The sequence below is a fragment of the Python bivittatus genome, unplaced genomic scaffold (assembly GCF_059951505.1).
Source record: "Python bivittatus isolate LINGU-HERP-01145 unplaced genomic scaffold, Pbiv_v1 ctg000580_np1212, whole genome shotgun sequence".
Taxonomy (NCBI): Eukaryota; Metazoa; Chordata; class Lepidosauria; order Squamata; family Pythonidae; genus Python; species Python bivittatus.
In genome coordinates this window covers 11,320,970-11,344,108 of record NW_028277087.1, presented here as the reverse complement: position 1 = coordinate 11,344,108, position 23,139 = coordinate 11,320,970, and the positions used below count along the sequence as shown (strand labels likewise).

Sequence of the window (23,139 nt, the reverse complement as noted above, 5' to 3'; positions counted from 1 at the left end):
ACCTTTTACATCTGCCCAATGGCAAAGTGGAAGGCGGAACTTCCGGCGTCGGTTGCTAAGACAAGCACGTTTCTTTCCTTAACAACGGCAAGGAGGCTGGCTTTTGGGGCTCGGGGTCGAGGTGACGCAGGTGAGATGTACCACCGAGTGTTCGTTTTGGGCTCCCGGCGTGGACGGAGCTGCCTCTCGCTTCCTCCTTGGACCGGGTGGCGTTCACCGGCCCCTCGCCTTTCGTTTGGCGGGTCTGGTCCCCCGGATAGTGCCGCCTATCCTTGCCTTTAGCCGGGTCGTGGAGTGCTCTTTTCTCCTTAGCGACTGGGTGGGACTGTCCCACATTCCAGCCCGTGTATGATCCGGGCGAGGCGAGTATCTGAGCAGGGCTCAGGAGGATGAAGCGGCTCGCCCGGGCAAAGGAGAGGCAGCCGAATAATTGTTTCAACCGGCTGCGGTTCTTCCTCACCGCTCCTTTCTGAGGTGCGTGGGAGGAAATTTGGATTTTCACTTAAGGTACCGAAATGCCTTCGCTTAGGTCTGGATCTGAAGTGGGTTTGTACTCTGGAGATGATTTACTGTCCCGTCGGCCTTGAATCGGGGGGGAGCAGTGTGATACCTTTGAGCATGTGCAGAGTGTGTTTGCACACGAAGTGAGTAGCTGCAGGTAGCCCTCGCGTAGGTGGAAAGCTTTCTGGGTTTGGAGATGTACTCTTTTATGAATAAAATAGCGGGATTTCTTACTTGGTATGTGTCGTGATAAGGAACCATTCTCCTTAGCAGCGAAGTGGACAACAGAATATTTTAAATTTTTCTCTTAATATTTGGCAAGTCACCATTCCAAAGTAAGGTGATCCGGAATCAGTGGCCCAAATGGCGCTTTTGATCGTTCCTCAATAGGACACTGGGTTGATTCTGATTCCATGTGGTAGTCAGCTCAAAAGTTACTATGAGAAGTAATTGCATAATGGAGGCATATCATCTAAATACACAGATGAGCCAAAACTTACCTCTGGCTCTGGATTTTAAAATAGCTGAATGGTTGGAAGCTAATAAACCACACACAGTATGGTTTTTGCTACAATCAGTACTTGGTGTCATGTGATTTTCATGGTGAAACCATAGTGCCTGAGAATCCAAAATGTGCACTGGGGTGGTCAGTAGTTAACTTACTTGGAGACAATGCAGTTTTAATGTCTCAAGATTATTGAAATAGTTGGCTGAAAGAATATTTCAGAAACAGCAACATAGCAAGAAAGTAAGGATGATACAAAGATATAAGGCAACAATGTTTTGCAGTTACAATATTAAAAAGATCATTATTTAAAAGTCCTACAAAAAGAGTTACATATAAACAAGGTAAGCCCCAAAATCCTGTAATATGCAAAAATCATATCTGTTGCATAATTTTTATTAGAAAAGGAAGGTTATTTGCCCAAGTGTCCAGGCATTTGGATAGTAGGATGGCATTTCTTTCCAGTCTTTGAGGTCTCTTAAATCTTGTCTTCCAAGAAGGCAGAATTATACTTTATTTGTATTTTGATTCGTTTTACTGCTCATCCTTTAGTAGTTGCTTTTTACAATTTGCAATGAAAGTTCAGAGATTTAACTTCAAATATATGATATGCCAAGTGTACTGAGTATCCATGTTGCCTGGAAACACCAGACTGAGTGATATTGTGTGATATTCTTTAGAAGAAATGCAGCACATTGACTACCTTCTAAAGAATATCACCCAGTATTGCGCCCAGATATTAATTCTTCCTCATCCATATCTTCCATTATTTTTATGGAGCTGCAGAGTAATGTCTTGGTGATTTGGTAATACTGTACAATATTTGAAACTGGCTTATACTGAAATAGAGCAGTGTCCCCTCTAGCTCAGGGTTGCTTACTGTAAAGATAGCTCTTTTGTAGAATCTCCAGCAAGGGATTTTCTTCTCCTTATAAAACCCTTTAAACCTTTAAAATATATATGAGTACACAAGATTGGATGATTGATTAGCTGTTAATTCCACGGGGGGAAAGAGAGACTTGTCTGAAAGAGTGGAAAAATACACAGGAGTTGCTGCTTCTGAAACTATGGCTCTCAATATGAAGTTTAAACAAATGGCAGTAATTTAGTCAAACAAGGATCATCACAGTCACTGTAGTTCAGGTTTTTCATTATTGTTACCATATGAAGCATGCATATTTTAATAATATTAGCAAGTAGTATTAGGTATGTTCGACACCTTGAGTTATTTATAAAAATAAGAAAGGTGGAATTAAAAAAAATCTAAAACAATTCTAAAAATCTAAAAAGACTGTAGACAAATATAATTGTCATATAAATTACTGTTTTTATTTTTATTCTCTTAAAAGAACTTGGCTGTATTATACCCTCAACGCCTAACTATAATGCTATATTATTTTTTCATTCTTTTTCTTTTTTTTTCTATATAGCATAAGGTATTTCTCCAAAAACTGACCTGAATTCACAGTGCTAGCCTACACGTGATTGGTTTCCTTCAAGATATTCTGACCCCTCTTGGGGTCACAGTGGACAGACAATGGCAGACACCGGGGAGGGGAAAAAAGAAGAAGCAGATTATAAGAGACTTCACAGCTTCCCACTGATTAGGGTAAGAATGGAAGCTAAGAGATATGATATATTCTGAATCAGAAGATACAGAAATATAATGTCTTTGTAACATCTTAATTTGCCACAAAATCTAACCAGAAGAATGAGAGGAAGGGTGGAGAGAACTAGTTGCCATAGTGACTGAAGAGTTATCAGTTTATCTATGAAAATCAGATTGCCCAAGGTATAAAGAGCAGCCTTGATCAAAATGTGCATTTCTGTCACTCATAGCTTAGTAAGCATCATCTTCTTTCAAGGTTGTTTTGTATCATACCATGTTTTTATAGCATATCTGTGATGAAGCAGAAGTCTTTGCTATGGGCCCAAGCAAGCTGATACTTCTTTGTATGTGTTACATAATGCATGTGAAGTTTTCTAATCAAGGACATCCTGCTTTCCCTCCATGTTTGAATGATGAAATGTGGATCACTCTAAAGCTAGTCTAAGAGATTCATTCCAAGTCTTTTGGTAAAGTTGTCAAATAATCCGGCTTACGATTACTGTATGCACAAAGATGGAAAGATTTGGCAATACCTACAATGACGGAATGGTTGGTGAAGATGACAGAATTTGCTGAAATGGCTGAATTGACTTGATTAGAGAAAAGACAATACAGTATCTACATTTATTGGTGATTGGAAACCTTTTATGAACTTTTTGTGTAAAAAAGAAAAAATGCACTTTATGCATTTATGGTTTTGATGATTAGACAGGATAGATTATAGAAAGAAGAAAGTCATGTAACTTTAGAGAGAGAGGCTAAAATAAAATTGTACTTATAACTGCTGTGAAGATCAGAAGCCATTTCTTTATATCTTTATTTTTTTTCTATTTTTCTTTTTTTCTTTCTGTGCTTTTAGTTTTTTTCTTCCTTCTTTTTCTTTTTCATTCTGTTTTAGTTCTTATTGTTGTTGTTAAAACTTTCAATAAAATTATATTTAAAAAATCAGGCATAAGATGAGAAAAAAATAGAAGGCACTTATCAGGGCCTCATAGTACATACTGTACACATTGCACAAACTGGGAGGGATGAAAGAAATATGATTCCAAGCAAGCAAGAAGTGTAAAAGGAGATGTGAATGCTAGAAAAGTAAGGGTGCATGAATGTCAGAGATAACAATAAGAATATAAATCAGTATAAAAAGAACTGCAATAACATTTGAGGCATATGGAAAAGGAGAATTTTATCTGGAAGTGGAGTGTATTGCATAGACAAAGATCTCTGGGGAAAAAATCTGTAGACTGGTATTCTTGGCGCTTAATTCTCTGTAATGAATAAAAGCAAATTTACTGGAAGAGATTTGAATCCCTCCATTCTTCACTTAACGTCCTAGCATCTAGTTGTGATTTAATGTTATGCATTAACTAATCCTGCCTTAATATTGACTGAGATCCTCCTTGTTTGTAATTTTTTCCCAGCATTCAGACATGCCAGAGGAAATGCGAGTCGAGGCCATGGAATTATGTGTCACTGCATGTGAGAAATATGCCACCAACAATGAGGTACTAACTCTAAAACCTCTGTATTTGGTGATATCCCACATATGGTCCAGTTATTTATTTTGAATCCCTCTTCCAAAAAGGAAAGGATAATAGAGGAGGCAAGAAATCTTCATTCTTATAAAGTCAGCCAAAAGGCCCAAAAGCAAGTTATAAATATAATCTAGACTATAGACTCTGATGTCATTTATATATATTAAAAAGCAATCATAGTTTGTATGAATGCCTTCTTAACTCTGCCTTTGATGCTAAATCTCTTTCTATAAAAGATTATTTAAGACTCCTAAGTGACGATAGAGCAGTTTTCCCCAACGTGGTGCCTTCATGCTTAGAATGTAGCACTGCACACTAAGATTAATGTTAACTGTGGTAATTTTTTTATAGCTCAGCAAGCAGTATTGTATGTACTTAGCCCCCTCAGTTGGCACATAGTTGTTTCCATTAGAGGAACTGGATTCAGTTTTTGGTCAGGGCAGAAAAATGCCTGCTAAGCTCCATTCAAGCATCCAGAAGAGTGTTCATCATGCAAATGCTTTAGATAAGCCCTGCTCCCTACCCATGTCACTCAGATGACATTGACTCCTGCAGGCACTCTAGCACAAATGGCTGCTGGAGGGAAGCTGTGGTAGTTTCCTCATTAACCACGTGGAAGGCTTTCCTCCTACAGACATTTGTGCAAGTCTCTGCAGGAGGGAATGTCATTTGAGCAATGTCAGGAAGTGGGGGTTTGTGTTCCCAGTATTTCAACTGATGAATAGAGCTAGTAGGATAAAGACCTTTTGGTACTTATGTTAAATATCCTGGCTATAAGTATGCTAGTTTTCTCTTATCAGCTGTTTGGTAAGTGACCAGATGTGGACATGTTTACCTACAGCTCAGGGTCTCTTTGTGCACTCCCTCAAAAAAAACACACCTCTGATCAGATTCAGCTCCTGACTTCCGGGATGGCCATGCAGCCATGCAGTTTTCAGGCAACAGTACAAATGTGGCTTGCCATTGCCTTTTTCTGGAAATGTTTTTTGGACTTCCTCATCTAGTCTACAGTCCTGTATTCCCTAGCCTGCTTAGCTTGCAAGCCCAACTCTGCCCAGGTGTTGCTACCTGCTGAAACAGTCCATGAAAGCTTTTGTTCTACTGGTTTTTTTTTTTTTTTTTTTGTGAGACAAAGTGTTCCATTTCAGTAACTTGTTACCTTTCTCTTTTGGCTTCTGTTTCCTTCCATGTTGAACTTTTCCTTCAGAGTGCTGCCAAGATGATCAAAGAGACAATGGACAAGAAATTTGGCTCTTCCTGGCATGTAGTGATTGGCGAAGGTTTTGGCTTTGAAATCACCCATGAAGTGAAGAACCTGCTGTACATGTTCTTCGGAGGCAGTCTAGCTGTTTGTGTTTGGAAATGCTCCTGACACATTCTTTTGCTACTGAAGCTCACCACATGCAGGATACTTTTTTCCAGACTTTTAATTGCTTTTTGTACAATTTAAAGGGCAGCTTTATTTTTAATAATAAAAATATTGGGCTTTTTCTTATTTATATGCAAGTTTTATGAGAAATATTTAGTGTGTATCTATAAATCTGTTTGAGCTACTAATCCAGCTCAGAGAGTGTTTGATTCTGATTTTACCAATGTGTCTTCTTGCTTAGAGGTGGGATTGTGCAAGAGCGATTGGGTTTATGAAGCCATACATTTTAGTGTGAGAATTTTAACCCAAATTTGCTGCTGCTCCTCCTTGCTATCCTTCCCACTTTCTGAGGGCAGACCTGAAAAGAAAGGCAGCCATCGTCTTTCTGCCTAGATGAAAGCTGCACGGTTGAGAGACCTAAGCCAGTGAACAGTTGCTAAGATGATTGCCTCGCCACCTCACTACACCTAAAGAGCACTGATAGAATTTGTGAAGCATATGGTGCAGAAATAGAGCTATTTTGCATAGCATGGGGATGGGGTGGGATTATCCTGATGCCAATGTGTTTAGAATCTGGTAATGGGAAGAATGGACCTGACCAGTTTCTCAGACTTCTAAGTACAATTGTACTTCCATTTTATAGGCTGATGCCATCACAGGGGCATTTGGTTAATGGAATGATCCTAATTGTATTTTCTATATCCCTTATTAGAATTTGGAATGGAAAGGGGATTTACTTTTTACAATAAAAACTTTTTTAAATGCATGGCTCCTATCTGAGAAATTCTAGAATTCTGTGTTTATGTGCATGAATGGTGGGGGACCAGTGTGTATGAGCTTCCAGTATGATCCAAAAATCTCTTGCAGCATGACTGAATTTAGTGTTATACCTCAGTTAATGCTTACTTCACCATGTTGTGGTTCACCTCCAGCTTCCTCTTGGGACAGCAGAAATTGCTATTGAGTTGCTGAGTGACAAGCGCATATATTCTAGTTTAATTAGAATTGAGCCATGTGCTGGATCATTTCTTAATTCTTGGCTGCCCTCTACAGTTGATGTGCAATCCCAAGACGTGTCTTGCTTAAGGTGTTCCAAAATGTTGCCATATGCACTCGTGCACTTCAAATCCTGATCTCTAGTTAGCCCTAATAAACATCATGTTACATCACAGAACATGTCTATATTTAAAGGGACAGTTTTTTCACATGGTGGTTGACTTGTAGAACCATTCCACTGAAATAACAAATGGTTTATCCCTTTCAGAAAAAACAAGTCAATCTCTCCTTGCATATTTTTCCTTTTCTTACCCTTACCATAGGATCTGGCCATCAGATTACATACCACAAAACTGCCTCCCAGCACAACTTTCTGAACACAGATGGACCTGAACCATTATAGAAGGGTGCCCCCAAGGCCAAATCCTGCCAGTCTATAAGAATACTACATGAATGGTATCAAAAGATACTAAGAGGTCGAGACTAACCAACACAGCTGCATCTCCCTCTTCCCCATTCACCCAATTTCTGGCACAGGCCATCCACCAAGGTAATCAAAGCAGCCTTGTTATCATAGCCTAGCCTGATTAAATGGATCCAGATAATCAGCATCTTCCAAATAGAACTAGAGTTAAAAGGCCACTGCCATCTTTGCCCCAAAATAGAACGTGTAAAAGCAGACTAACTACAGAGGTTTGTTTGTTATTTATTTGGGAAGATTATATGGCCACCCGTCTTAAACAAATAACTCTGGGCAGCTAAGAAACAATACATAAAAACCATATTAATAAAAGGCATAAATAAAATACAGTACAGAATACAATTAAGAATAATCATTGTAACCAAAGAACTCTCACCAAGGTATCTACTGGGGTCCATTGATGTCCTGACCCTAACACCTAAGAAAAGAGCCAGGGGGAGGCTGTTCCAAAGGACAGGTACTTAAGTTAACAGGATAGTCAACAGAAGTCTTATAATCAACTCCTTTTTAAAAGATGAGAGAGAGAGAAGGCCTCTCACAAGGAGGCACCGATTCACCTTCCATTGTCACGGGGGCAGTCCCTCCCAGACCAATTTTATCAGAAAAGAAGGGCCTGGGTTGAGGAAACAGGTGGCGAGCATCTCTTTATGCCTACATTTCTGAAATCTAAAGGATGAAAAAAGATCCAAGTCAATTTATCTACAAAGAAAACCCCAGTATTTTTTTTCTCACAACCCTATGAGGCCAATACCCAGGAAAATTCATGGTCAGGTTTGAATTTGAAGCCAGATCTCTCCAGACTAAATTAGACACTGCAACAAGAACATTCATCAGCGAAGTCAGCCACAAGTCACCTTATGGATACTGTGTCTTTCCTTCCTGTGAAAAATCAAGAAAAAATAGGTTCAGATTATTCATGGTGCCAATAGCCACATACAAGTGCATGTTACAACTGAAGCAATCATGAATACTTATGACTCATCATACCCCTCTACCATTGCCCAGCATAGATATTTTACTCACTGGAATCAAGTTTAATATAGAGGGAAAGCCATCCAAAAAGCCAGGAGCCAAATATTAAGCAATAAACATAATTATTTATGTTCCCTGAGTTTTCCATCTCCTAAGTCCTTTCCATCCAGGATACATTTTGATGGTTAAAAATGGTGTCTTCAAGTCTGGGGGTCAGTATGTTAGAAAGCCCAGTCACCATCTTAGTTTATGTGAACCAGGCCATTATGTTATTCCATAATTGTACATTGCATAAAATAGGAATTGTTTATTGGGGTTTAGGATATTGTGTGAAACCAGCCAGTAAGCATGTATATTATTTTGCCACAAAGTAACAGATCAATTTTATTACTGAATGTATATCCCATCTTTATTTTGTACAATTTAAGGCTGCATAGATAATGCTCCTGCCTCCTATTTTCCCTCAAACCACCAGTCTGTGAGGTGGGTTGGGCTAAGAAAGAATGACTGGCCCAGGATCACCCAGCTCACAGTCTCCCAGTTTCTAACCCAGTAGCTTAACCACTACACCAAACTGGCTCTCAATTTTCATAGTAAAGTTCATAGTACTCAAGAGTCTTTGGACTCTAGCAGAATATAAATAAGAGAAATAACACAAATACTTTTTTTCAGAAATAATTCTACTAATACTGATAAAACATGAGGCATCTGCTTTAAAAGAAAAAAAATCATCTGCCAAGAAAAAGTTGATCGGCTTTACAAAAAAACTATGAAGCACAAAACTACTGATTACTTTAAAACCCAAAACTCACATTATGGTGTATAATAAAAAGCTATAGTTGCTGTTATATCAGCACTGGCAATTCTTGAGTAACAATGTCTTCTAGCATAAGAGATATTTAGCAAAGATTGTTTTTTCTCTTTGTTCCTCCCGACAGGATCCAGAGAAAAGTTGCACCCTTACCTCTGGGTTTAAGAGAGAATTATTTTACCCCTCTGTACTGGCCACTTAAAGCACAATCAGCCTTAAGAGGGCAAAGCTAAAAGGGGGAGATGAATTCCAGACACAGGTCCATCCATATGTAGTAGCTTTAATGAACTGACTCAAGTTGGTAACTCTGGAGGTGATAATTTTCAGAAATGTGGTACTGGATAAATTGCAGGTTTTTGTTTTTTCGTATCTGGGATTTTGTGGAGATTTTTTTAAAAGCACCCTCTACTGATATAATGCTTTGAGATCTGGTAGAGGAAAGGAACATGTCCACCAAATTCTAGATCAAAAGTCAGCAAATCTAGGAGAAAAGAAGATGGAGCCTTTCCTCACTGAGAATCTGAAAGTGAAGACAAGAACCTTTTGGTGAATCCAAAATAAAACAGAAGCCAATGGATGGGTTTATAAGCAGGTACTTTATTACTTTGGCAATAGAGAAATTGGATGCATCACAGGAAAGTAAAAGTTTCTGAGGTGGCTGGTAGCCAGAATGCAACCAAGAGGTTCATTAGGTATATAGTGAGATTAAGAGAGATAATTTATCTACATTATAGAGAGTGGAATAAAACTTACCATTATTTGCTAACAAACAGAACAGCTATTACTTCAGCCATTTCATTCATCCCATTCAATGGAATAACTTCTACAAAACATCTACAACTTCCTTGCAGAAGGCCATTCTTGTAAGCAGATAAGCTATTCCTTGGGTCTGTGCCTGGAACAGAATGAAAAAGAGCCAACTAATATTGCTGTAAAGAGCTCAAGCCAGCCAGTTAATATAGTCATCACAGACCTGTGCTGGCAACTCTCCTAACCAGGCCTATCTGAACTTTTTCGGGGGGGGGGGGAAGAGCAGGTCAAGATGTAATAAATTCAGTCACCTCAACCTCAAATTTTCTCCCGTCTTCGGCAATTTATGAAGAATTGATCATAACAACACCGGTAATTAAGAGTCGTACATCAACTCGCATTTTCTACACAGGAATACAGCAGAAGTTGAGACTAACAAGGTAAATTGGTACCCTTCCCGCCTCCCGCCGACAATCCAGTAGTAAGACCCGGGACTTGCCCTTAAAGATACCGAAAGACCAGAACGTGTTTCTCACGACAGGATCCGAAAGCAGAGGCCCAACCCCGCCCCAGGTTTCCGTGAGAGAGCGCTCTGCCCCCCTGTGTTGACCATCTTAAAGCACAGATCGCTTTAGAGGCGCAAAGTTTAAGGGGCCGAGAAAGGACACGGGCGTTTCAACCCCCACCCTGCGCGGTGAGCATACCCTTCACGGGCAAGGCCTCCGCGCTCCCTTCCCCGGCCTGCTTTCCGCAGGAGGTCAGGGGCTTCTTCCTCTTCGCCCACCAGCTTCTTCTTGCCCCCCGCCATGCTCCTCTCTCCCGCCGTGGCCTGAGGCATTCAGCAGAGGCCCCGCAGCTGCAGCGAAGAGATCGCGCCGCCGACCGCACCAGGGCGAGAAAAGAACGCAGGAGGTGGCCGCCGGGTTTATATAGCGCAGGAAAGGCGATCCCGCGAGACTGGCGCCGGAGCTGAGAAGAGGGCGCGCAAAGGCGGGACGGGAGGAAGGCAGAAAAAGAGGCGCGGGGAGGGCGTGAGAATCATCCACTCCGCGGAAATGGCTGCGGCGTTCATCGCTTCAGCGGGCGGGCATCTGCTTTGCAAACGAAGATGATAGACGGACGGACAGATGGATTTAGCCGCCCATCTCACAGATGTAACTCTTTGGGGCGGGAACACAAACCGTTGCGCTTCATCTCATCCTAGATTAGACACAAGCGTACACATGTTCTTCAGCTCCGGTCTTTCTTTTGAGACGGGAAGGGTGTTTTGTGTAATTTGGTTAAAAAATGTTAATCTTCGAGCGGTTTCCCTCCACGAGGGAGGAAAGTCCTGCCTTCAGTATGAAAGCCGGCTGGGTGACTTTGGGCCAATCTCTCTCTCAGCCCAACTCACCTCACAGGGTGGTGGTTGTGGGGAAAATAGGAGAAGGAAGGAGTGTTAGGTAGGTTCGCCGCCTTGAGTTATTTACAGACATAAGAAAGGCGCGATAAAAAGAAAATCTAAAAAAAAACAAAAAACCTCTCCAGCATTTCGCTGCACGTATTCTGGGTGGAAAGAAGCTGCGAGAGAGGAAGAAGCGGGGGGGGGGGGTTACCACATACCTGCCACACAGTCACACTCCGTTATTTTCCTTCAAGGAGCAGAGAGGCCTTTACAATTACAACTTTGATCTTCCTGGTTCATGGAAGGATTTAACCAGAGAAATGACAAGTTTTTACTGCAACATGTATCGTGAATTGTACAAATTACTCGGTAATCACTTGCGCGGTTACAGTTACAAGCCAAACTTTGCATGCCTTCGGCCCTTTGTATAATAGGTGTTTTCCGGTTTAAGTAACAAGCCTTACTAGTGTTCATAATTAGTAATACTGTAAAGAGGCCTGGATAAGAATAAAATATGTCTCGTGTCTGAACGTTGTAATTTTTGCAAAAAAAAAAGGGGGGGGGCTAGGATAATTTGGTAATATAACCCCATATGCAGTTTTTTCCCCTTTTAAAAAAAGAGATTTTATTTGATCAGCTGCACCTTCCCTAACATTACAGCATTCATTTGTATATATAACATATTTCACAAGTCACAACAGAAATTTGGTCTCTTGCATGAGAGGTTGCACTGTTTGTGCTAGATTTTTACCACTTATGTGTAACTTGCAATCATTGACTCTGTTTTCCATATCGAACACATTTGACATACTAATTTTCAGATCAGTACTCACAGGATTATACTTTTTTATTCCCATCAAAATTGCTTTACATTTTCTCTGCCCATTCAAAACTTAACTGTTCCTTGCTCTCTGACTACATTCTTTACGTTTTGTTCCGACCACATTAGACGATACTTCTCTCATTTTTTTGCAATAACCATTCCTGCAGTAATTTGACTACTTTTCTTTCACTTCTACCACATCTAATTTTTGTCAAGGTCCTCACCTGGCACCACCAAATAATGGTCTGTCCCACATTCAGAACTTCTCATGTTCCTTCATCAGTTTTATCAATCTTTCATTTTAAACCATTGTACTCTTTTATTTGTTCCTTTTTGATGTCTGTGGTTGCATGGACCATTTTGTCTAGTGCAACTTAAGCTTAAACAATAAACAGAACATTTTCTAAACAGATAATCATCAGTCACCAAGAAATTATAACATCACTTGTATTGCAGGTTTGTTAGAATGAAGGACTGAAATAAGGTAGACCAGTCCACAGGCTGGTATGAAACATCTGGGTGACAAGATCTATCACTACCTAAACTCCTGGTGACTACATGAGCACATCATTCTGTTTTCCTGGGAACAATACAGAAGTGTTTTTCTGCTATCTTCTTCCTGACTTTCTTTACCACACAGAACTATTAAAGTGAGAAAGGAGCAAATCGTGTTCCTTGGAGCAAGCGTGGAATAAAAATACATTTGATTAAAACTGCTGGCCCTACCATGCTTGATGGCACCAAATTCAGACAAGCAGAAGCCTGAGGGAAACAGCATTCCTAGACTACATAGGGTTTTGCTGAAGAAAAGATAAATTCCAAACTCCCAGATCCTCAGAACTGGGTTTACAATCCTAATCTTCCCATCTTAATTTCTCATTCCCACCATAAAAAAAAAAATGCAGAAAAAACCAAGACCTTCTAAAATTCTGATCATTTCATTTATTTTAAACAGATTTTTAGGCAACAAATACAATGCCCCTGTTAAAGGCATGATGTTGACATTTCTGGCAGCTGGAGGGAACAGGTAAATGACAGTGTCTTAGATCTAACTTTGGCAAGTAAGCCCATCTAGTCCTGACCAATCCTTATGTTGTGTATTTCTCATGGATAGGGGTTCTGCAGCCTTCCAGTCCCTGAACTCCAACTTCCAACATTCCTTACAGCAGCATTTGCAGATGGGTCAGGCTGATGAAAGCAGTGCTGTGGCATCACAGTGCAAGCCCTGCCCCTTTCCTATGAGCTTCATGACATCACATACAGATCCCAAAGGGGTGGCACCTGTGATCCTACACGGACACCGCTTTCGTCATTCTGACAAAAACAGCAAGATCCTGCAGGTGCTGCTGATTCCTCACAGTTACTGCCACTAAGACTGCTGGAAGTTGCAGTTTAGCAACTCCAGGAGGTCCCCACCACAAACACACCCCTTTTAAGTGCAACTATAGGGGGAAAACATACCTATACATGAGTAAGAAGTGCCATCAATCCATTACTGCTGCATTTGTTCAACTACCAAGTGATTTTTCATTGTTAAGAGTAATGGACTGGGGGCTGTTTTTCCAGGAACTAAAGGGTCTTAGCCACAAAGTTGTCTAGGACATCACCTTTCTAAATTCACGCTTATTGCTTCTCCCAGTCCACTCTGTAAAAAGCAAGCACTTAAGGTAGCCTTTGCAAATATATCATGACATTGAAGCCCACAACTCTTTGGAAGAAAAAAAAGGAAAAAGCCAAATTGCAAACAGATATGTTGCTTAACAGCATGTGTAACATTTTGTGTTCTATCAGAAGAGGCCAACTGGCCACTGAGCAGACCTCAAAGGCGGATTGCTCTAAAAGTGGAATGAAGGAAGCAGCAGAATCCCTGACCCAAATCCATTGGGGGGCACTTGCTTGTTCAGCTAGAACAGCCTTTCCTGATATGTGTTGGAACCGATGGGGAAAGGCCGTGTTGGAACCGCAAGGGGCAAGATGGCTGGTAGTTCTGGGAATTCCAGTCCCAATACACCCAGAAGGGGCTGGGCTAGGGGAGGCATGGCACTCACAAGAACATTGTGCATCTGTTTTACCAGCTTGGGAGTTCTCACAGGAACCACCATGATTATGGCCTCATTCTCACAAACATCAGATACTGCAGCACCTGGATGACTGTGCCATTTAAAAGCTTAGCGAGGGCTGGTAGAATGCTTCCCAAGCAAGACCCTCCATGCACAGAAAGTTTCCAAGGAATGAAGACAAAAAAAGCTAGAACCCTTCTCAGTGTCATGGTAAGTTTTCTATATACAGGTGATTTTTGTTCATGGAGGAGCAGATCATCTTACAGATCCCACAAAAAGACTTAACTTGCATGTTGGTCATCTCAGCTGCTGCTTGAAAAAGATATATGAATAGGATGTTCTTCTCAGCTACATGATTCAGAACTGGGCAAGGTCAGACATCCATTAGGAGTACCCTGCCCTCACATAAGAACACCTTGTGACACCAACTTCATTTTCTCTTCCTTGAGCTGAGCGCCATCAGTGAAATGAGTTGTATTTTGTAAACTCTGTCATCTGGGGCCTCCGCTGTAGATCATTCATTTGCAAAAACAGACCAGCAATGCAATCAAAACTGATTTCAAGATGTCACCAGAGTTAAACTAGAATTAAGATGCAGCAGGCGGCATATGGTTGGCAAGAGGAGCTCAGCTAATACAAAACATCAGAAAGAAGGACTAATGTACCTCAATTTCTGAAGCAAAGAAATAAGACCAGCCAAGTTTTCCCAAGATTGGCTCCTGGCCTTGTTTCAAGGCAACAGCTACTCCTAACATAAACAACACTGAATGGGGTGTACAAGAAAAAACATTCATGAGGTCTGCACTAAACACTGGTCCAAGCACAGCTGGATATGGGACACGGCCTGATTCCACTTCCAACCAGCAAGACAACCTTGGCCCAGACCTTCAAGCACCAAACATGTTTCTCAACAGGGAAATTCATTACTTTCTTGGCCGCAGTAATTGAGTTGACATTATTGTGTTCGAAGCTGATAATCTAGAATGAAAAGAAAATTTAATGAACTCAGTTATGAGAAGCTACCAACCTACAAACAGAGAGCCCTTCCACTCCATTTTTTAACTTCTTCATTTCTTACCATTGCACCCCACCTTTCTTCTGTGGAAATCAAGGTGGCATGTGAAAAACTGCCTCTCATTTTATCTTTACAGCACAACTATTAGGGTAGGCTGAGAAAGAGTAACTGCTCCAAAGCCACCCAGAAGATTCCCTGATCAAGTAAGTAATTGAACACGGTCTCCCTACTCCTACTCCAATACTCTAATCACCATGCCACCCTTGACCTTACTCACTTTCCCCATGGTTTTTACATAGTATCATCTAATTCTAAAAACTATGCTCAACTATATACTAACCATCCCAACCTTTATCCCAGGAGGAACACATGCTAACAACTCTTGGTTACTTAACCAGGTTCAGGCCCCATCTGGTCCTCATTCTTATCCCAAGCACATGGAAACCATCCATTCACCATGTGACACACACTAGGTGAGGCACCTCTGTTCTTCCAGAATCATTTTGTGGGTGCAGGGCCACTGAAGTTACCTAATAGGCAAAGTGTCTTTTCACATACCTCCATTCTGGGTAATGTAGCGGACCCAAGGCAATGCCTGGTAGCCACTCTTCTCAATTATTTTTAAATAGCGAACCTAGAGAAGAAACACAAGCAAATCTTCAGACTCAGTCTGAAGAAGTCCATTTGCTTCCCACATTCATAGGGGTCAGGCTGATAAAGGATAATGAGAAGCATGAAGCATATGGAGAGTAGACAAGATCATTGTAATCCCATGTAGGGTAGCAAGGCACACACAAGAATAGCCTGCTTACCTGGATTCCAGATGTGGTGAAATATGGGATTTCAAACTTCACACTGATGGGAGGTTTCCCTTCTTTGTCCTCAGCTTCTACACTTGGGAGCCCAAAATGGGCCCGCATCAAGTACTCCTTCCCTCCCTGCAAGTCAGCAGAGAGTCAGAATTCATTTTCCCCACCTCTCAGGGCCTCTCGCACCAAAAAGCTGAACAAAGACCATCCATTCAACAAAATCTGTGCAATTCTATCCAGAGTGATAGACAGGATTCAATGGGATCAATACAAGTGAACTAAACTAAACTAAACTGGCAAAGCCCCTTTGAAACTAGCTAATGAAATCAGCTCTGAACGATTAGGCAGCTGCAGAGTAGCTGCTTAAGAACTATCTACACAACGTTCCTTTAAAGAGAGAATACACAGGCCTCCTTTTTTATATCTTTGGCCTTTTCCCCAGATATATTCATGTTCAATGAGCTTACAGGAAAAGACTTGATGGACCACACAATGGCGCTGTTCTCAGGAACCCACTTGACGCTCCCAACTGTGGTTTTGAATTTTGGTGAATCAGCATCATTTGGAACAGGAATGTGAATCTCCACATTATTGGCTGTGGATCTGCGCTTGAACTGACTCTTGGCCTAAAAAGATTTCAAGATTGTTATATGAAAGTTTTAAACACCAAGCTTGCAGTGGGCCCTTGTCCCTAACTGATCAATTTACTCAGCACTGCAGTGTTGAAAGTACAATCCCAAACAGACTGAGTAATCTGCAAAGCGTAATTTCTAATTTCTTTATGGTGTCACCCCCGCCCCCCCCAGCGCTGTTCCAAGAGGCCTAGCTCAGGATAAATTGTGCTTAGTTTGAACTAAATTAAAAGGCGTGGGCTTTTTGGTTTCCACCAAAAAAGGCAGGGCTAGAAATTTTGGGTCTACTTTTTTATTATTTTTGGTGGGGGTTTTTTGTGCACCATCATAATTTAACCATGTAAAGGGTGCTCCAAGGCCACACGCAGCCTGTGGTTGCTCACCTTTGCTTAACACCATGTACTTTCAACATTTACTGACTGCTCAGTGGGGAAATATAGCAAAGAATGGATATCATGAGCCCTTTGAAATCACTGAGATTTCACTGCACGTGTAGCCCTTGCCTTCCAAGTGCTTTAACAGGCTGCTACCTTCTCTCAAGAACCTTTGGGAACAAAACCCAAAGGTCTTGCTTTGCACAATGGACCACAAAAAGCCAAAAAAGTTTTCTGGGTTCCGCTCACCTTAATCATGTACTCTATGCGGCTGTGGGAGTGCTTTTCTATAACTGATTCAATCCAGATCAGAGGCTTTACCTGCAGATGACAAGATAAACCATTACTGTATCACTGGCTTCCCAAGTGCCAGAAGATTCATCAGTTTCTACTTTATTTTTAGAGAAGAGGAAAGCCCCAAGGCGCCCACCGCTACCAATCCCATAGTATGATTTGGCTCTTGGCTGGTCTGCAAGCAACCCAAAACTACAGCACTTCCTTTCTGGGATCTCTTCACTTCTATTACTATCATATATAGCAGCAATGTAACATGCAGTGATTGATTGATTCCACCCATTTCACCCACCAGGTATTTAACAGATGTCATCAGATCTGGCCTAAATGAAGACTTAAAGCCACAAGCTCTTAAAAAGAAAGAGCAAAAAAAGGGGGGGGGATTCTGTTTGTAGCCCAAGATTAAAACACACATACATGGGTATTAAGGCGATAGGACATGAGCTCAAACTCCCCATCAGGTGGGATAAATGAAATAGTCCTATCATTTTCGAAACGAGAGAGACGAACACACTGGTGGAATTTCACATCTTCCAGTTCCACAGATTTGCTCTTGCCGCCTGTCAGGGAGATAGAAGAGAAGGCCCTGGCTTGGAAAGTGTACCAGCAACAAAGGGAAGCTATAGGAGTAGCTCTGTGCTGAGATCACCCTAGGCCAACTTCCTAAAGAACAGTAATCAATCACAGCTATAGGAGGAGAAAGGAAAAGCATGCATAGATCAGGGGCAGAGAATCCCAGCTCATAAGAGTACCCCTGCCCGATCCACATGCAGAAAACAGATACATCACAGTAAAGGACAGAATTTATACTCACTGCCGCCAACCCTGCCCCCTGTAAGCCAGGGCTTCTCATACTGGGACTGATGATGCACTGATCAGTCATGACCAATTCGGAGAATGGTGGCAGTTTTTTGAGCAGGCAAAGCAGGAGTGGTGTCAAAACTCACTCCTGCTGTGCTTGGACAAGTCCACAGGGGACTCCCCCAGGCAAAGCAGAGAAAAGGCCCAAGGCTGGTTGCGAGACATGGCTAACATAGCACTATGTCAAAACTGCCTGGCAATCACAGCAGTTTTATTTATTATTTTATTTTACTCACAGATTCATTTATGATTTTAAGAGGTTATGGTACTGTAAACGTTGAGAATCTCTCTCTAAGTTTCATAATGAAGACATTAACAGGAAGACAGAATTAAATTGGTTAAGACAAAATGTTTCTGGAAGAATTCCAATTTGTACAGAGTACTTCAAAGTGATGATGTCATAAGGTCCATTCTAGTACAATGACTCTGGGAATGACATTGCTATTGTATATGAGAGATTAGCAACCCACAGCCCACATGCTTAGTACCCCATTTGCAGCCTCCAGAAACCCTCCCAGCACCCCACGGAGCAAGCATAGCCACAATTCAGCACTTTTTTTTTCTTTTAGAGGGAAAGGTTTAAGGGGCCAAATAGGTGTCTTAAGCCTTGCATCATCTTAAAGCATTCATTACATCCTTTAAAAAATACACAGACAATTACTTAAAATTAGGTTGCAAGGACAGGGAAGAAGAGAGGCAAGTAAGTAACCCATAACAAGCAGACATACTCACGGCCAGTATTATCAAAGAGGACTTTGTCATTCAAGCCAAGGCGAAGCTCTGGCATTCCAGACAAGAAAACCCTCATTTTGATGGAGCCAACAATTTCACTGCGCAGAACATTCCCATTGGCACTAACCTGAAATTGAGCGGAGGAAGGGGGAGTGTCCATATTTCAAAATACTGACAAACTCAAAACGCTGAGGCAAAACTAACAAAATGAAATTCAGTGGTGATAAATGTGAAGTGACACTCCGATATTAAATGTATCATAAGCAGAGGATGCAAGGCATCTGGTTTTGCAACAGCACATATGAAATGGATCCAGAAGTTGATCATCAGTTAGGAGTCTTCACACTAAATACTTCCAGCAAAGGAAAAGTCCACCATTGCTGGAGCTTTGTAGTGCACCATCAAATGTCTCCTTCTGCTAAAAGCAGTGATCAAATTCTATGGCACTCTTACTCAGAAGACTCAGAAGTTTGTTTTGTACCTCCCCAGGCAGGAATACAAAAAGCAGACACTGTAACAGTTTAGACATAGGAATAAACTGCCTGGAGGGATAATGGAGTCTTTTTTGTTGGTGGTACTTAAGCAAAGCCTGGGTGGACTGTCTGCCAAGGATAATATAGATACAAGATCTCTGTGAATAAGCAGACAAAATAAGCTCCAATCAATCTTTGAGATTCTATATAACTGGGATTCTCTTTGTCATTCTCTTACAATTGTTCAGTGTTTCATCCCAACAAAACATATAACTATTAAAATTAAGAGACTCAAAGAATCTTGCTGGACCTTTTTGAAACCTGAACTCTAGGACAGTGATTAGAAATGAGCTCTTGTTTAAACACCGAGTGATTCTGGGCTGGGAAAAGAAATCTTAACTAAAAGTCTGGAAAGCTGCTGCCAACCAGGTCAAAACAGTAGAATGATAAATTTGTCTGGACTGTAAGATCTGGAGAGGCTCTTTTGAACAGGCCCCCACTTTCAGATACTTCTCTCTCTCTCTCTTTCTCACACCTATACCATTCTTCCTGCCTTTAGAATAGCAGTTAGGACAGATTTATCAATATTAATGATTTTAATATTTGTAATCATAGGCATACCAAAAGATTAACAGATTCTATGACATCCAGGAAGACTTCATTTTTACGGTACTTGATCCCTTCAGAACGCCAAGACACGGCATTTGTAACAGTGGCAGGAGGGCGTGGGGCTCCGGTTTCCAGCTTGTGGCCTTCTTGTGTTATGTATCTATATCAGCACAGGCAAGATGTTCAAAGCATGAATATCTGCATATTTTACCCTAGAGATTTGTTTAAACTAAGATTATGCCAGCAAAAACAAGACAGTTTTAGCTATCCTGAATTGGGTTTATTAAACATACAGAAAATGTGAGTCTTTTAGCTCCAAACCACATACTTACTCTTGTAAAATTTTACTGTCTGTGGTCTGGGGATAGCCAAAATCCATCAATTCATCTAGCAGTTCATAAATGATCACAAAATTATCCCGAATGCTCTCTTCTTCCAGTTCCTTGAAATATTCAGAAAAGACCTGAAATAAAAAGGTCAAGACAACAATGCAACATTCCCAAACAGTAGCATTCCAATTTCATTATCAAATTATTTTCAAAGGAAAAGTTGTTAATGTAATCACAATTACTCCTTAGTTTTCAAATGTCAACTTTTGAAAAAAAGGGCTAGGGGCAAAGGAGAATGCAATCAATGTATAATATATTCCCCCACTCTAGTCATTTATTAGTCAAGTTTGAGACACTCTAGAAAATAAACCCCAAACAAAACCTCAGAATTTGAGTCATGTCAGAATCAATGCCACACTCACCTGAACTACCTTGTATAGAAATGAGAACACGAGAGAGACACAGGCATTCTTCTTTGAAGTGGCAACCACTGGGATATCATATTCAGGAGCTTATTGATATTCATATTTCCAAACTATTTGTTTTTTATTTATCTATATTTTAGATTTTACTGGCTTCCTTTTAAATAAACATCCTATTTAATGCCCTGCAAATTGTTAAATAACTTGTGTCAAAAGATTTTATAGTACATATCCTAACTTTAGAAAACCATTCACTAAAGTAATAGTGCATTTCTAAGCTAAATCAACAAAAGTGCAGTGTCTAAATTATGAGAAATAGACATAATGTATTATTTTGGAGAGACCAAACTGGAATAATATGCTCAATTCCAGGCTATTTTAAAAAAGATATTAACAAACTGAACAGAGTCTAAAGAAAGGCAAAAAAAAAATATTAGGAGGCTGAATACCAGATGGATACCAGGCTAGACATATGGAGCTGCATATGTTTAGCCTGGAGACAATTAAGGTGATATGAAAGCAATCTTCAACTATCTAAAGGATTGTCACATAAGCAAATGTTTTCAAAGGATAGGGTCAAAACTAATGGATTCAAATTACAGGGAAAATTTGACAAAGCATTAATATGAATTTCCTGCTTCTGTGCTTCTCATTTATGTTTGACTGGCCATTGTGAAGACAGATCTTAGTGAAGACAGACCTTTAGAATTGCTTTTCATGTTCTCTTCATAGTATGAAATATTCAACAATAGAAGGCAGTCAACTTTTCTTCACTAGAACAGAAGCAGATGAATGACCGTTTACCAAGGATGCAGCAATAGGGAATTTTCTGCCTGAGCAGGGATTGGAGTAGATTATTTTTGAAGTTTCTTTCAATTCTGAAATTTAAAGGCTGATGTAATTATTTTTCTTTTTTCCTGGCCAGATTTAGTGCAGGGTGACCAAAAGAATTCAAAACTGATCAGCCATTCTCCAATATAATCATACAACGTTTTTCTGCCTGAAAGCATTTGTTGGAAAAAAGCAAACAACAAGTAAAAAGTGTATGAGAACAAAGTACAGATTAGCATGTGGATAATGAGGAAAACTGGTTGCCTTTCCTTTGATTAATTTAGTTATTAACTTCAGCCTCTTTTAAGATTAAGTCTGAAGTGGAAAGTTTAGCTAAAGAGATTCCTTAGAAATTGCCTCCTTTAGTCATCTGGAGTCCTAGATCAAGGTGCCAGCTCACCAAAACTTATTTTGGCAAAAGATACAATATAAATTGTTGTGTTTAATCCACATGAAGCGAACACCTCCATGAGCCAGAATAGGTGAGAGAGTCCCTTCTTCTTCCTTCTCCATAAGGATAGGCATAAAATGCTCTACTTCTGACATATCCACATCTCCACGGTAATTTCTACAGATGAGAACCTAAAGTGGTAGGTGTGGGGAAAAATCTATTAGCAGTTTTTTAGACAGTAAAATTTATGAACTTTATTTCAGACAAGTCTGTATGTGCTGCAAAAGAAACCACTTTTCAGTAATAGTATACAGTACCAGAACCTCACTGTTTCTTGATACAAAATGAATCCTCTAGACTTAAGTAGCTACTGGTTTCAATAAGGAAAAATAACAGCCAGAAGCTAATTTAATTTAGATACATAGTATGTACACTCCCTAAGAACAGTGGGCTTCTAGTCACAAGTAACTTCTGGGCCACAGGTCTTGGCATCCTATTTCCATACTCTTCTCACAATTGGTTCACTGCTCAGCAAGTTCAACAGATGTGAAAATTCCAGGATTATACTGAAAATAAGATACAGGTAATAACTGTATCTGCATTACCAAAGATAATAGCTATGCATGTTGAAGGTTTTGATAGACTATGCTCCTTTTATTAGAAGCAGTGAACTGGATGCCAGAAGAAGCCCTGTTTTTCTGCCATTAGTGGTTTAACTCTAACCTCAGAGAAGGAGAAAGAAACAGATACCGCCTCCGCCCCTGCTTAATTCCCTTTTATTGAGCAGCAAAATATAAATACAAAAACAAGAATAATATTAAACAGATTTTAGTCTTAACTTGTGGCTTATTTCGCCTTTCCTCCTTCTCTCAACAGTGGACAATCAATGACCATTGACAGATATTCAAAGCTAGATCTGGGGTGCATTAAGGGACTTAATGAGGGAGCCAATGGGATGACAAAGAAAAGGTGGACATATGGTGACTTTCTGGTACTCCACCCTGTTTGAAGTTCTCCCTGAACATACTATTTTAAATCATAATTAGCATTTAATGTTTCTACTAAAGCAAAACCTTACACCATCCTTAGCCGTTAGTCTTTACAATACCCTTTACTATTTTTCATACAACAGACCAAGGCAGCTACCTCTCTGAAAACATTTATACTCTACAGCTGGTAGACTGCCCCTACGGCTGGAAGTTTCACGGAAGCCCCATCCCTCCTTACACACCTTGCCCTTGAGATCCAACACATAGACGGCGCTAGCCGACATGACGGCGATCCTCCACCTGCCCGCACAGGAGCAGCCCCAGAACTGCCGAACCCAGCGCCTCTCGGTCCGCCCAAACGCCTCCCGAGCTCACATCCGTTTCACTTGCACTTCCGTTGTAAAATTACGAGGCCTGAAGATAGAGAGCGGGTAGTGCCTAGAGCGGCATCTATCCCACGCGAGTACTGTAATTGATCAGAACGCTTGTACCGCCGAACTTCCCTCCAAGATATAGCTCTATGATAACGAACGCAAGGCCATTCAGCCAATGTTGGAGCCCGCCGGCCCGTGAGGACATATTACC

At 40.7% G+C, this 23,139-nt stretch overlaps 2 protein-coding genes, 1 long non-coding RNA gene and 2 other non-coding genes across 7 annotated transcripts; 1 reads left to right on the top strand and 4 right to left on the bottom strand.

Annotated features, from left to right (window-relative positions):
- DNAL4 (dynein axonemal light chain 4) lies at positions 1-6,307 on the top strand. Of its 3 annotated transcripts, none has more exons than XM_007433141.4 (4): positions 1-130; positions 2,437-2,615; positions 4,034-4,117; positions 5,355-6,307. In XM_007433141.4, the coding sequence occupies exons 2-4, from the start codon at positions 2,544-2,546 to the stop codon at positions 5,517-5,519; spliced, it is 321 nt and encodes a 106-aa protein (XP_007433203.1). In that variant the 5' UTR covers positions 1-130; positions 2,437-2,543; the 3' UTR covers positions 5,520-6,307. The 3 variants fall into 3 exon arrangements, with proteins under 3 accessions (XP_007433203.1, XP_007433204.1, XP_025025539.1); XM_007433142.3 differs by lacking the exon at positions 1-130 and adding an exon at positions 141-474; XM_025169771.2 differs by lacking the exon at positions 1-130 and adding an exon at positions 141-507.
- Positions 6,308-7,202: 895 nt separating this feature from the next.
- On the bottom strand, positions 7,203-10,444 carry LOC103051190 (uncharacterized). Its single transcript, XR_456302.4, has 3 exons — positions 10,231-10,444; positions 9,530-9,671; positions 7,203-7,872 (listed from the first exon to the last, which is right to left on the bottom strand). It is a non-coding gene; the product is annotated as an uncharacterized LOC103051190 (long non-coding RNA).
- Positions 8,886-9,003, bottom strand: LOC112541235 (small nucleolar RNA SNORA26). The gene has a single exon (XR_003085267.1). It is a non-coding gene; the product is annotated as a small nucleolar RNA SNORA26 (small nucleolar RNA).
- On the bottom strand, positions 10,050-10,169 carry LOC112541236 (small nucleolar RNA SNORA26). The gene has a single exon (XR_003085268.1). It is a non-coding gene; the product is annotated as a small nucleolar RNA SNORA26 (small nucleolar RNA).
- Positions 10,445-12,032: 1,588 nt separating the features above from the next.
- AP1M1 (adaptor related protein complex 1 subunit mu 1) lies at positions 12,033-23,127 on the bottom strand. The gene is made up of 12 exons (XM_007433138.3): positions 22,797-23,127; positions 21,600-21,756; positions 20,344-20,411; positions 19,925-20,055; positions 19,605-19,752; positions 18,511-18,637; positions 17,335-17,477; positions 16,873-16,944; positions 16,085-16,243; positions 15,621-15,746; positions 15,367-15,442; positions 12,033-14,771 (listed from the first exon to the last, which is right to left on the bottom strand). The coding sequence occupies exons 1-12, from the start codon at positions 22,836-22,838 to the stop codon at positions 14,749-14,751; spliced, it is 1,272 nt and encodes a 423-aa protein (XP_007433200.1). The 5' UTR covers positions 22,839-23,127; the 3' UTR covers positions 12,033-14,748.
- Between the last annotated feature and the right edge of the window lie 12 nt (positions 23,128-23,139).

Excerpts from the sequence above, each read along its gene's own strand:
- DNAL4 (XM_007433141.4), top strand. The coding sequence starts at position 2,544 with ATGGCAGACACCGGGGAGGGGAAAAAAGAAGAAGCAGATTATAAGAGA. Across the intron at positions 2,616-4,033 it reads ACAGCTTCCCACTGATTAGG|CATTCAGACATGCCAGAGGA; the intron begins GTAAGAATGGAA and ends ATTTTTTCCCAG. Across the intron at positions 4,118-5,354 it reads AATATGCCACCAACAATGAG|AGTGCTGCCAAGATGATCAA; the intron begins GTACTAACTCTA and ends CTTTTCCTTCAG.
- AP1M1 (XM_007433138.3), bottom strand. The coding sequence starts at position 22,838 with ATGTCGGCTAGCGCCGTCTATGTGTTGGATCTCAAGGGCAAG. Across the intron at positions 19,753-19,924 it reads GACAGTAAAATTTTACAAGA|ATACATAACACAAGAAGGCC; the intron begins GTAAGTATGTGG and ends GTGCTGATATAG. Across the intron at positions 16,244-16,872 it reads GCATAGAGTACATGATTAAG|GCCAAGAGTCAGTTCAAGCG; the intron begins GTGAGCGGAACC and ends AAATCTTTTTAG.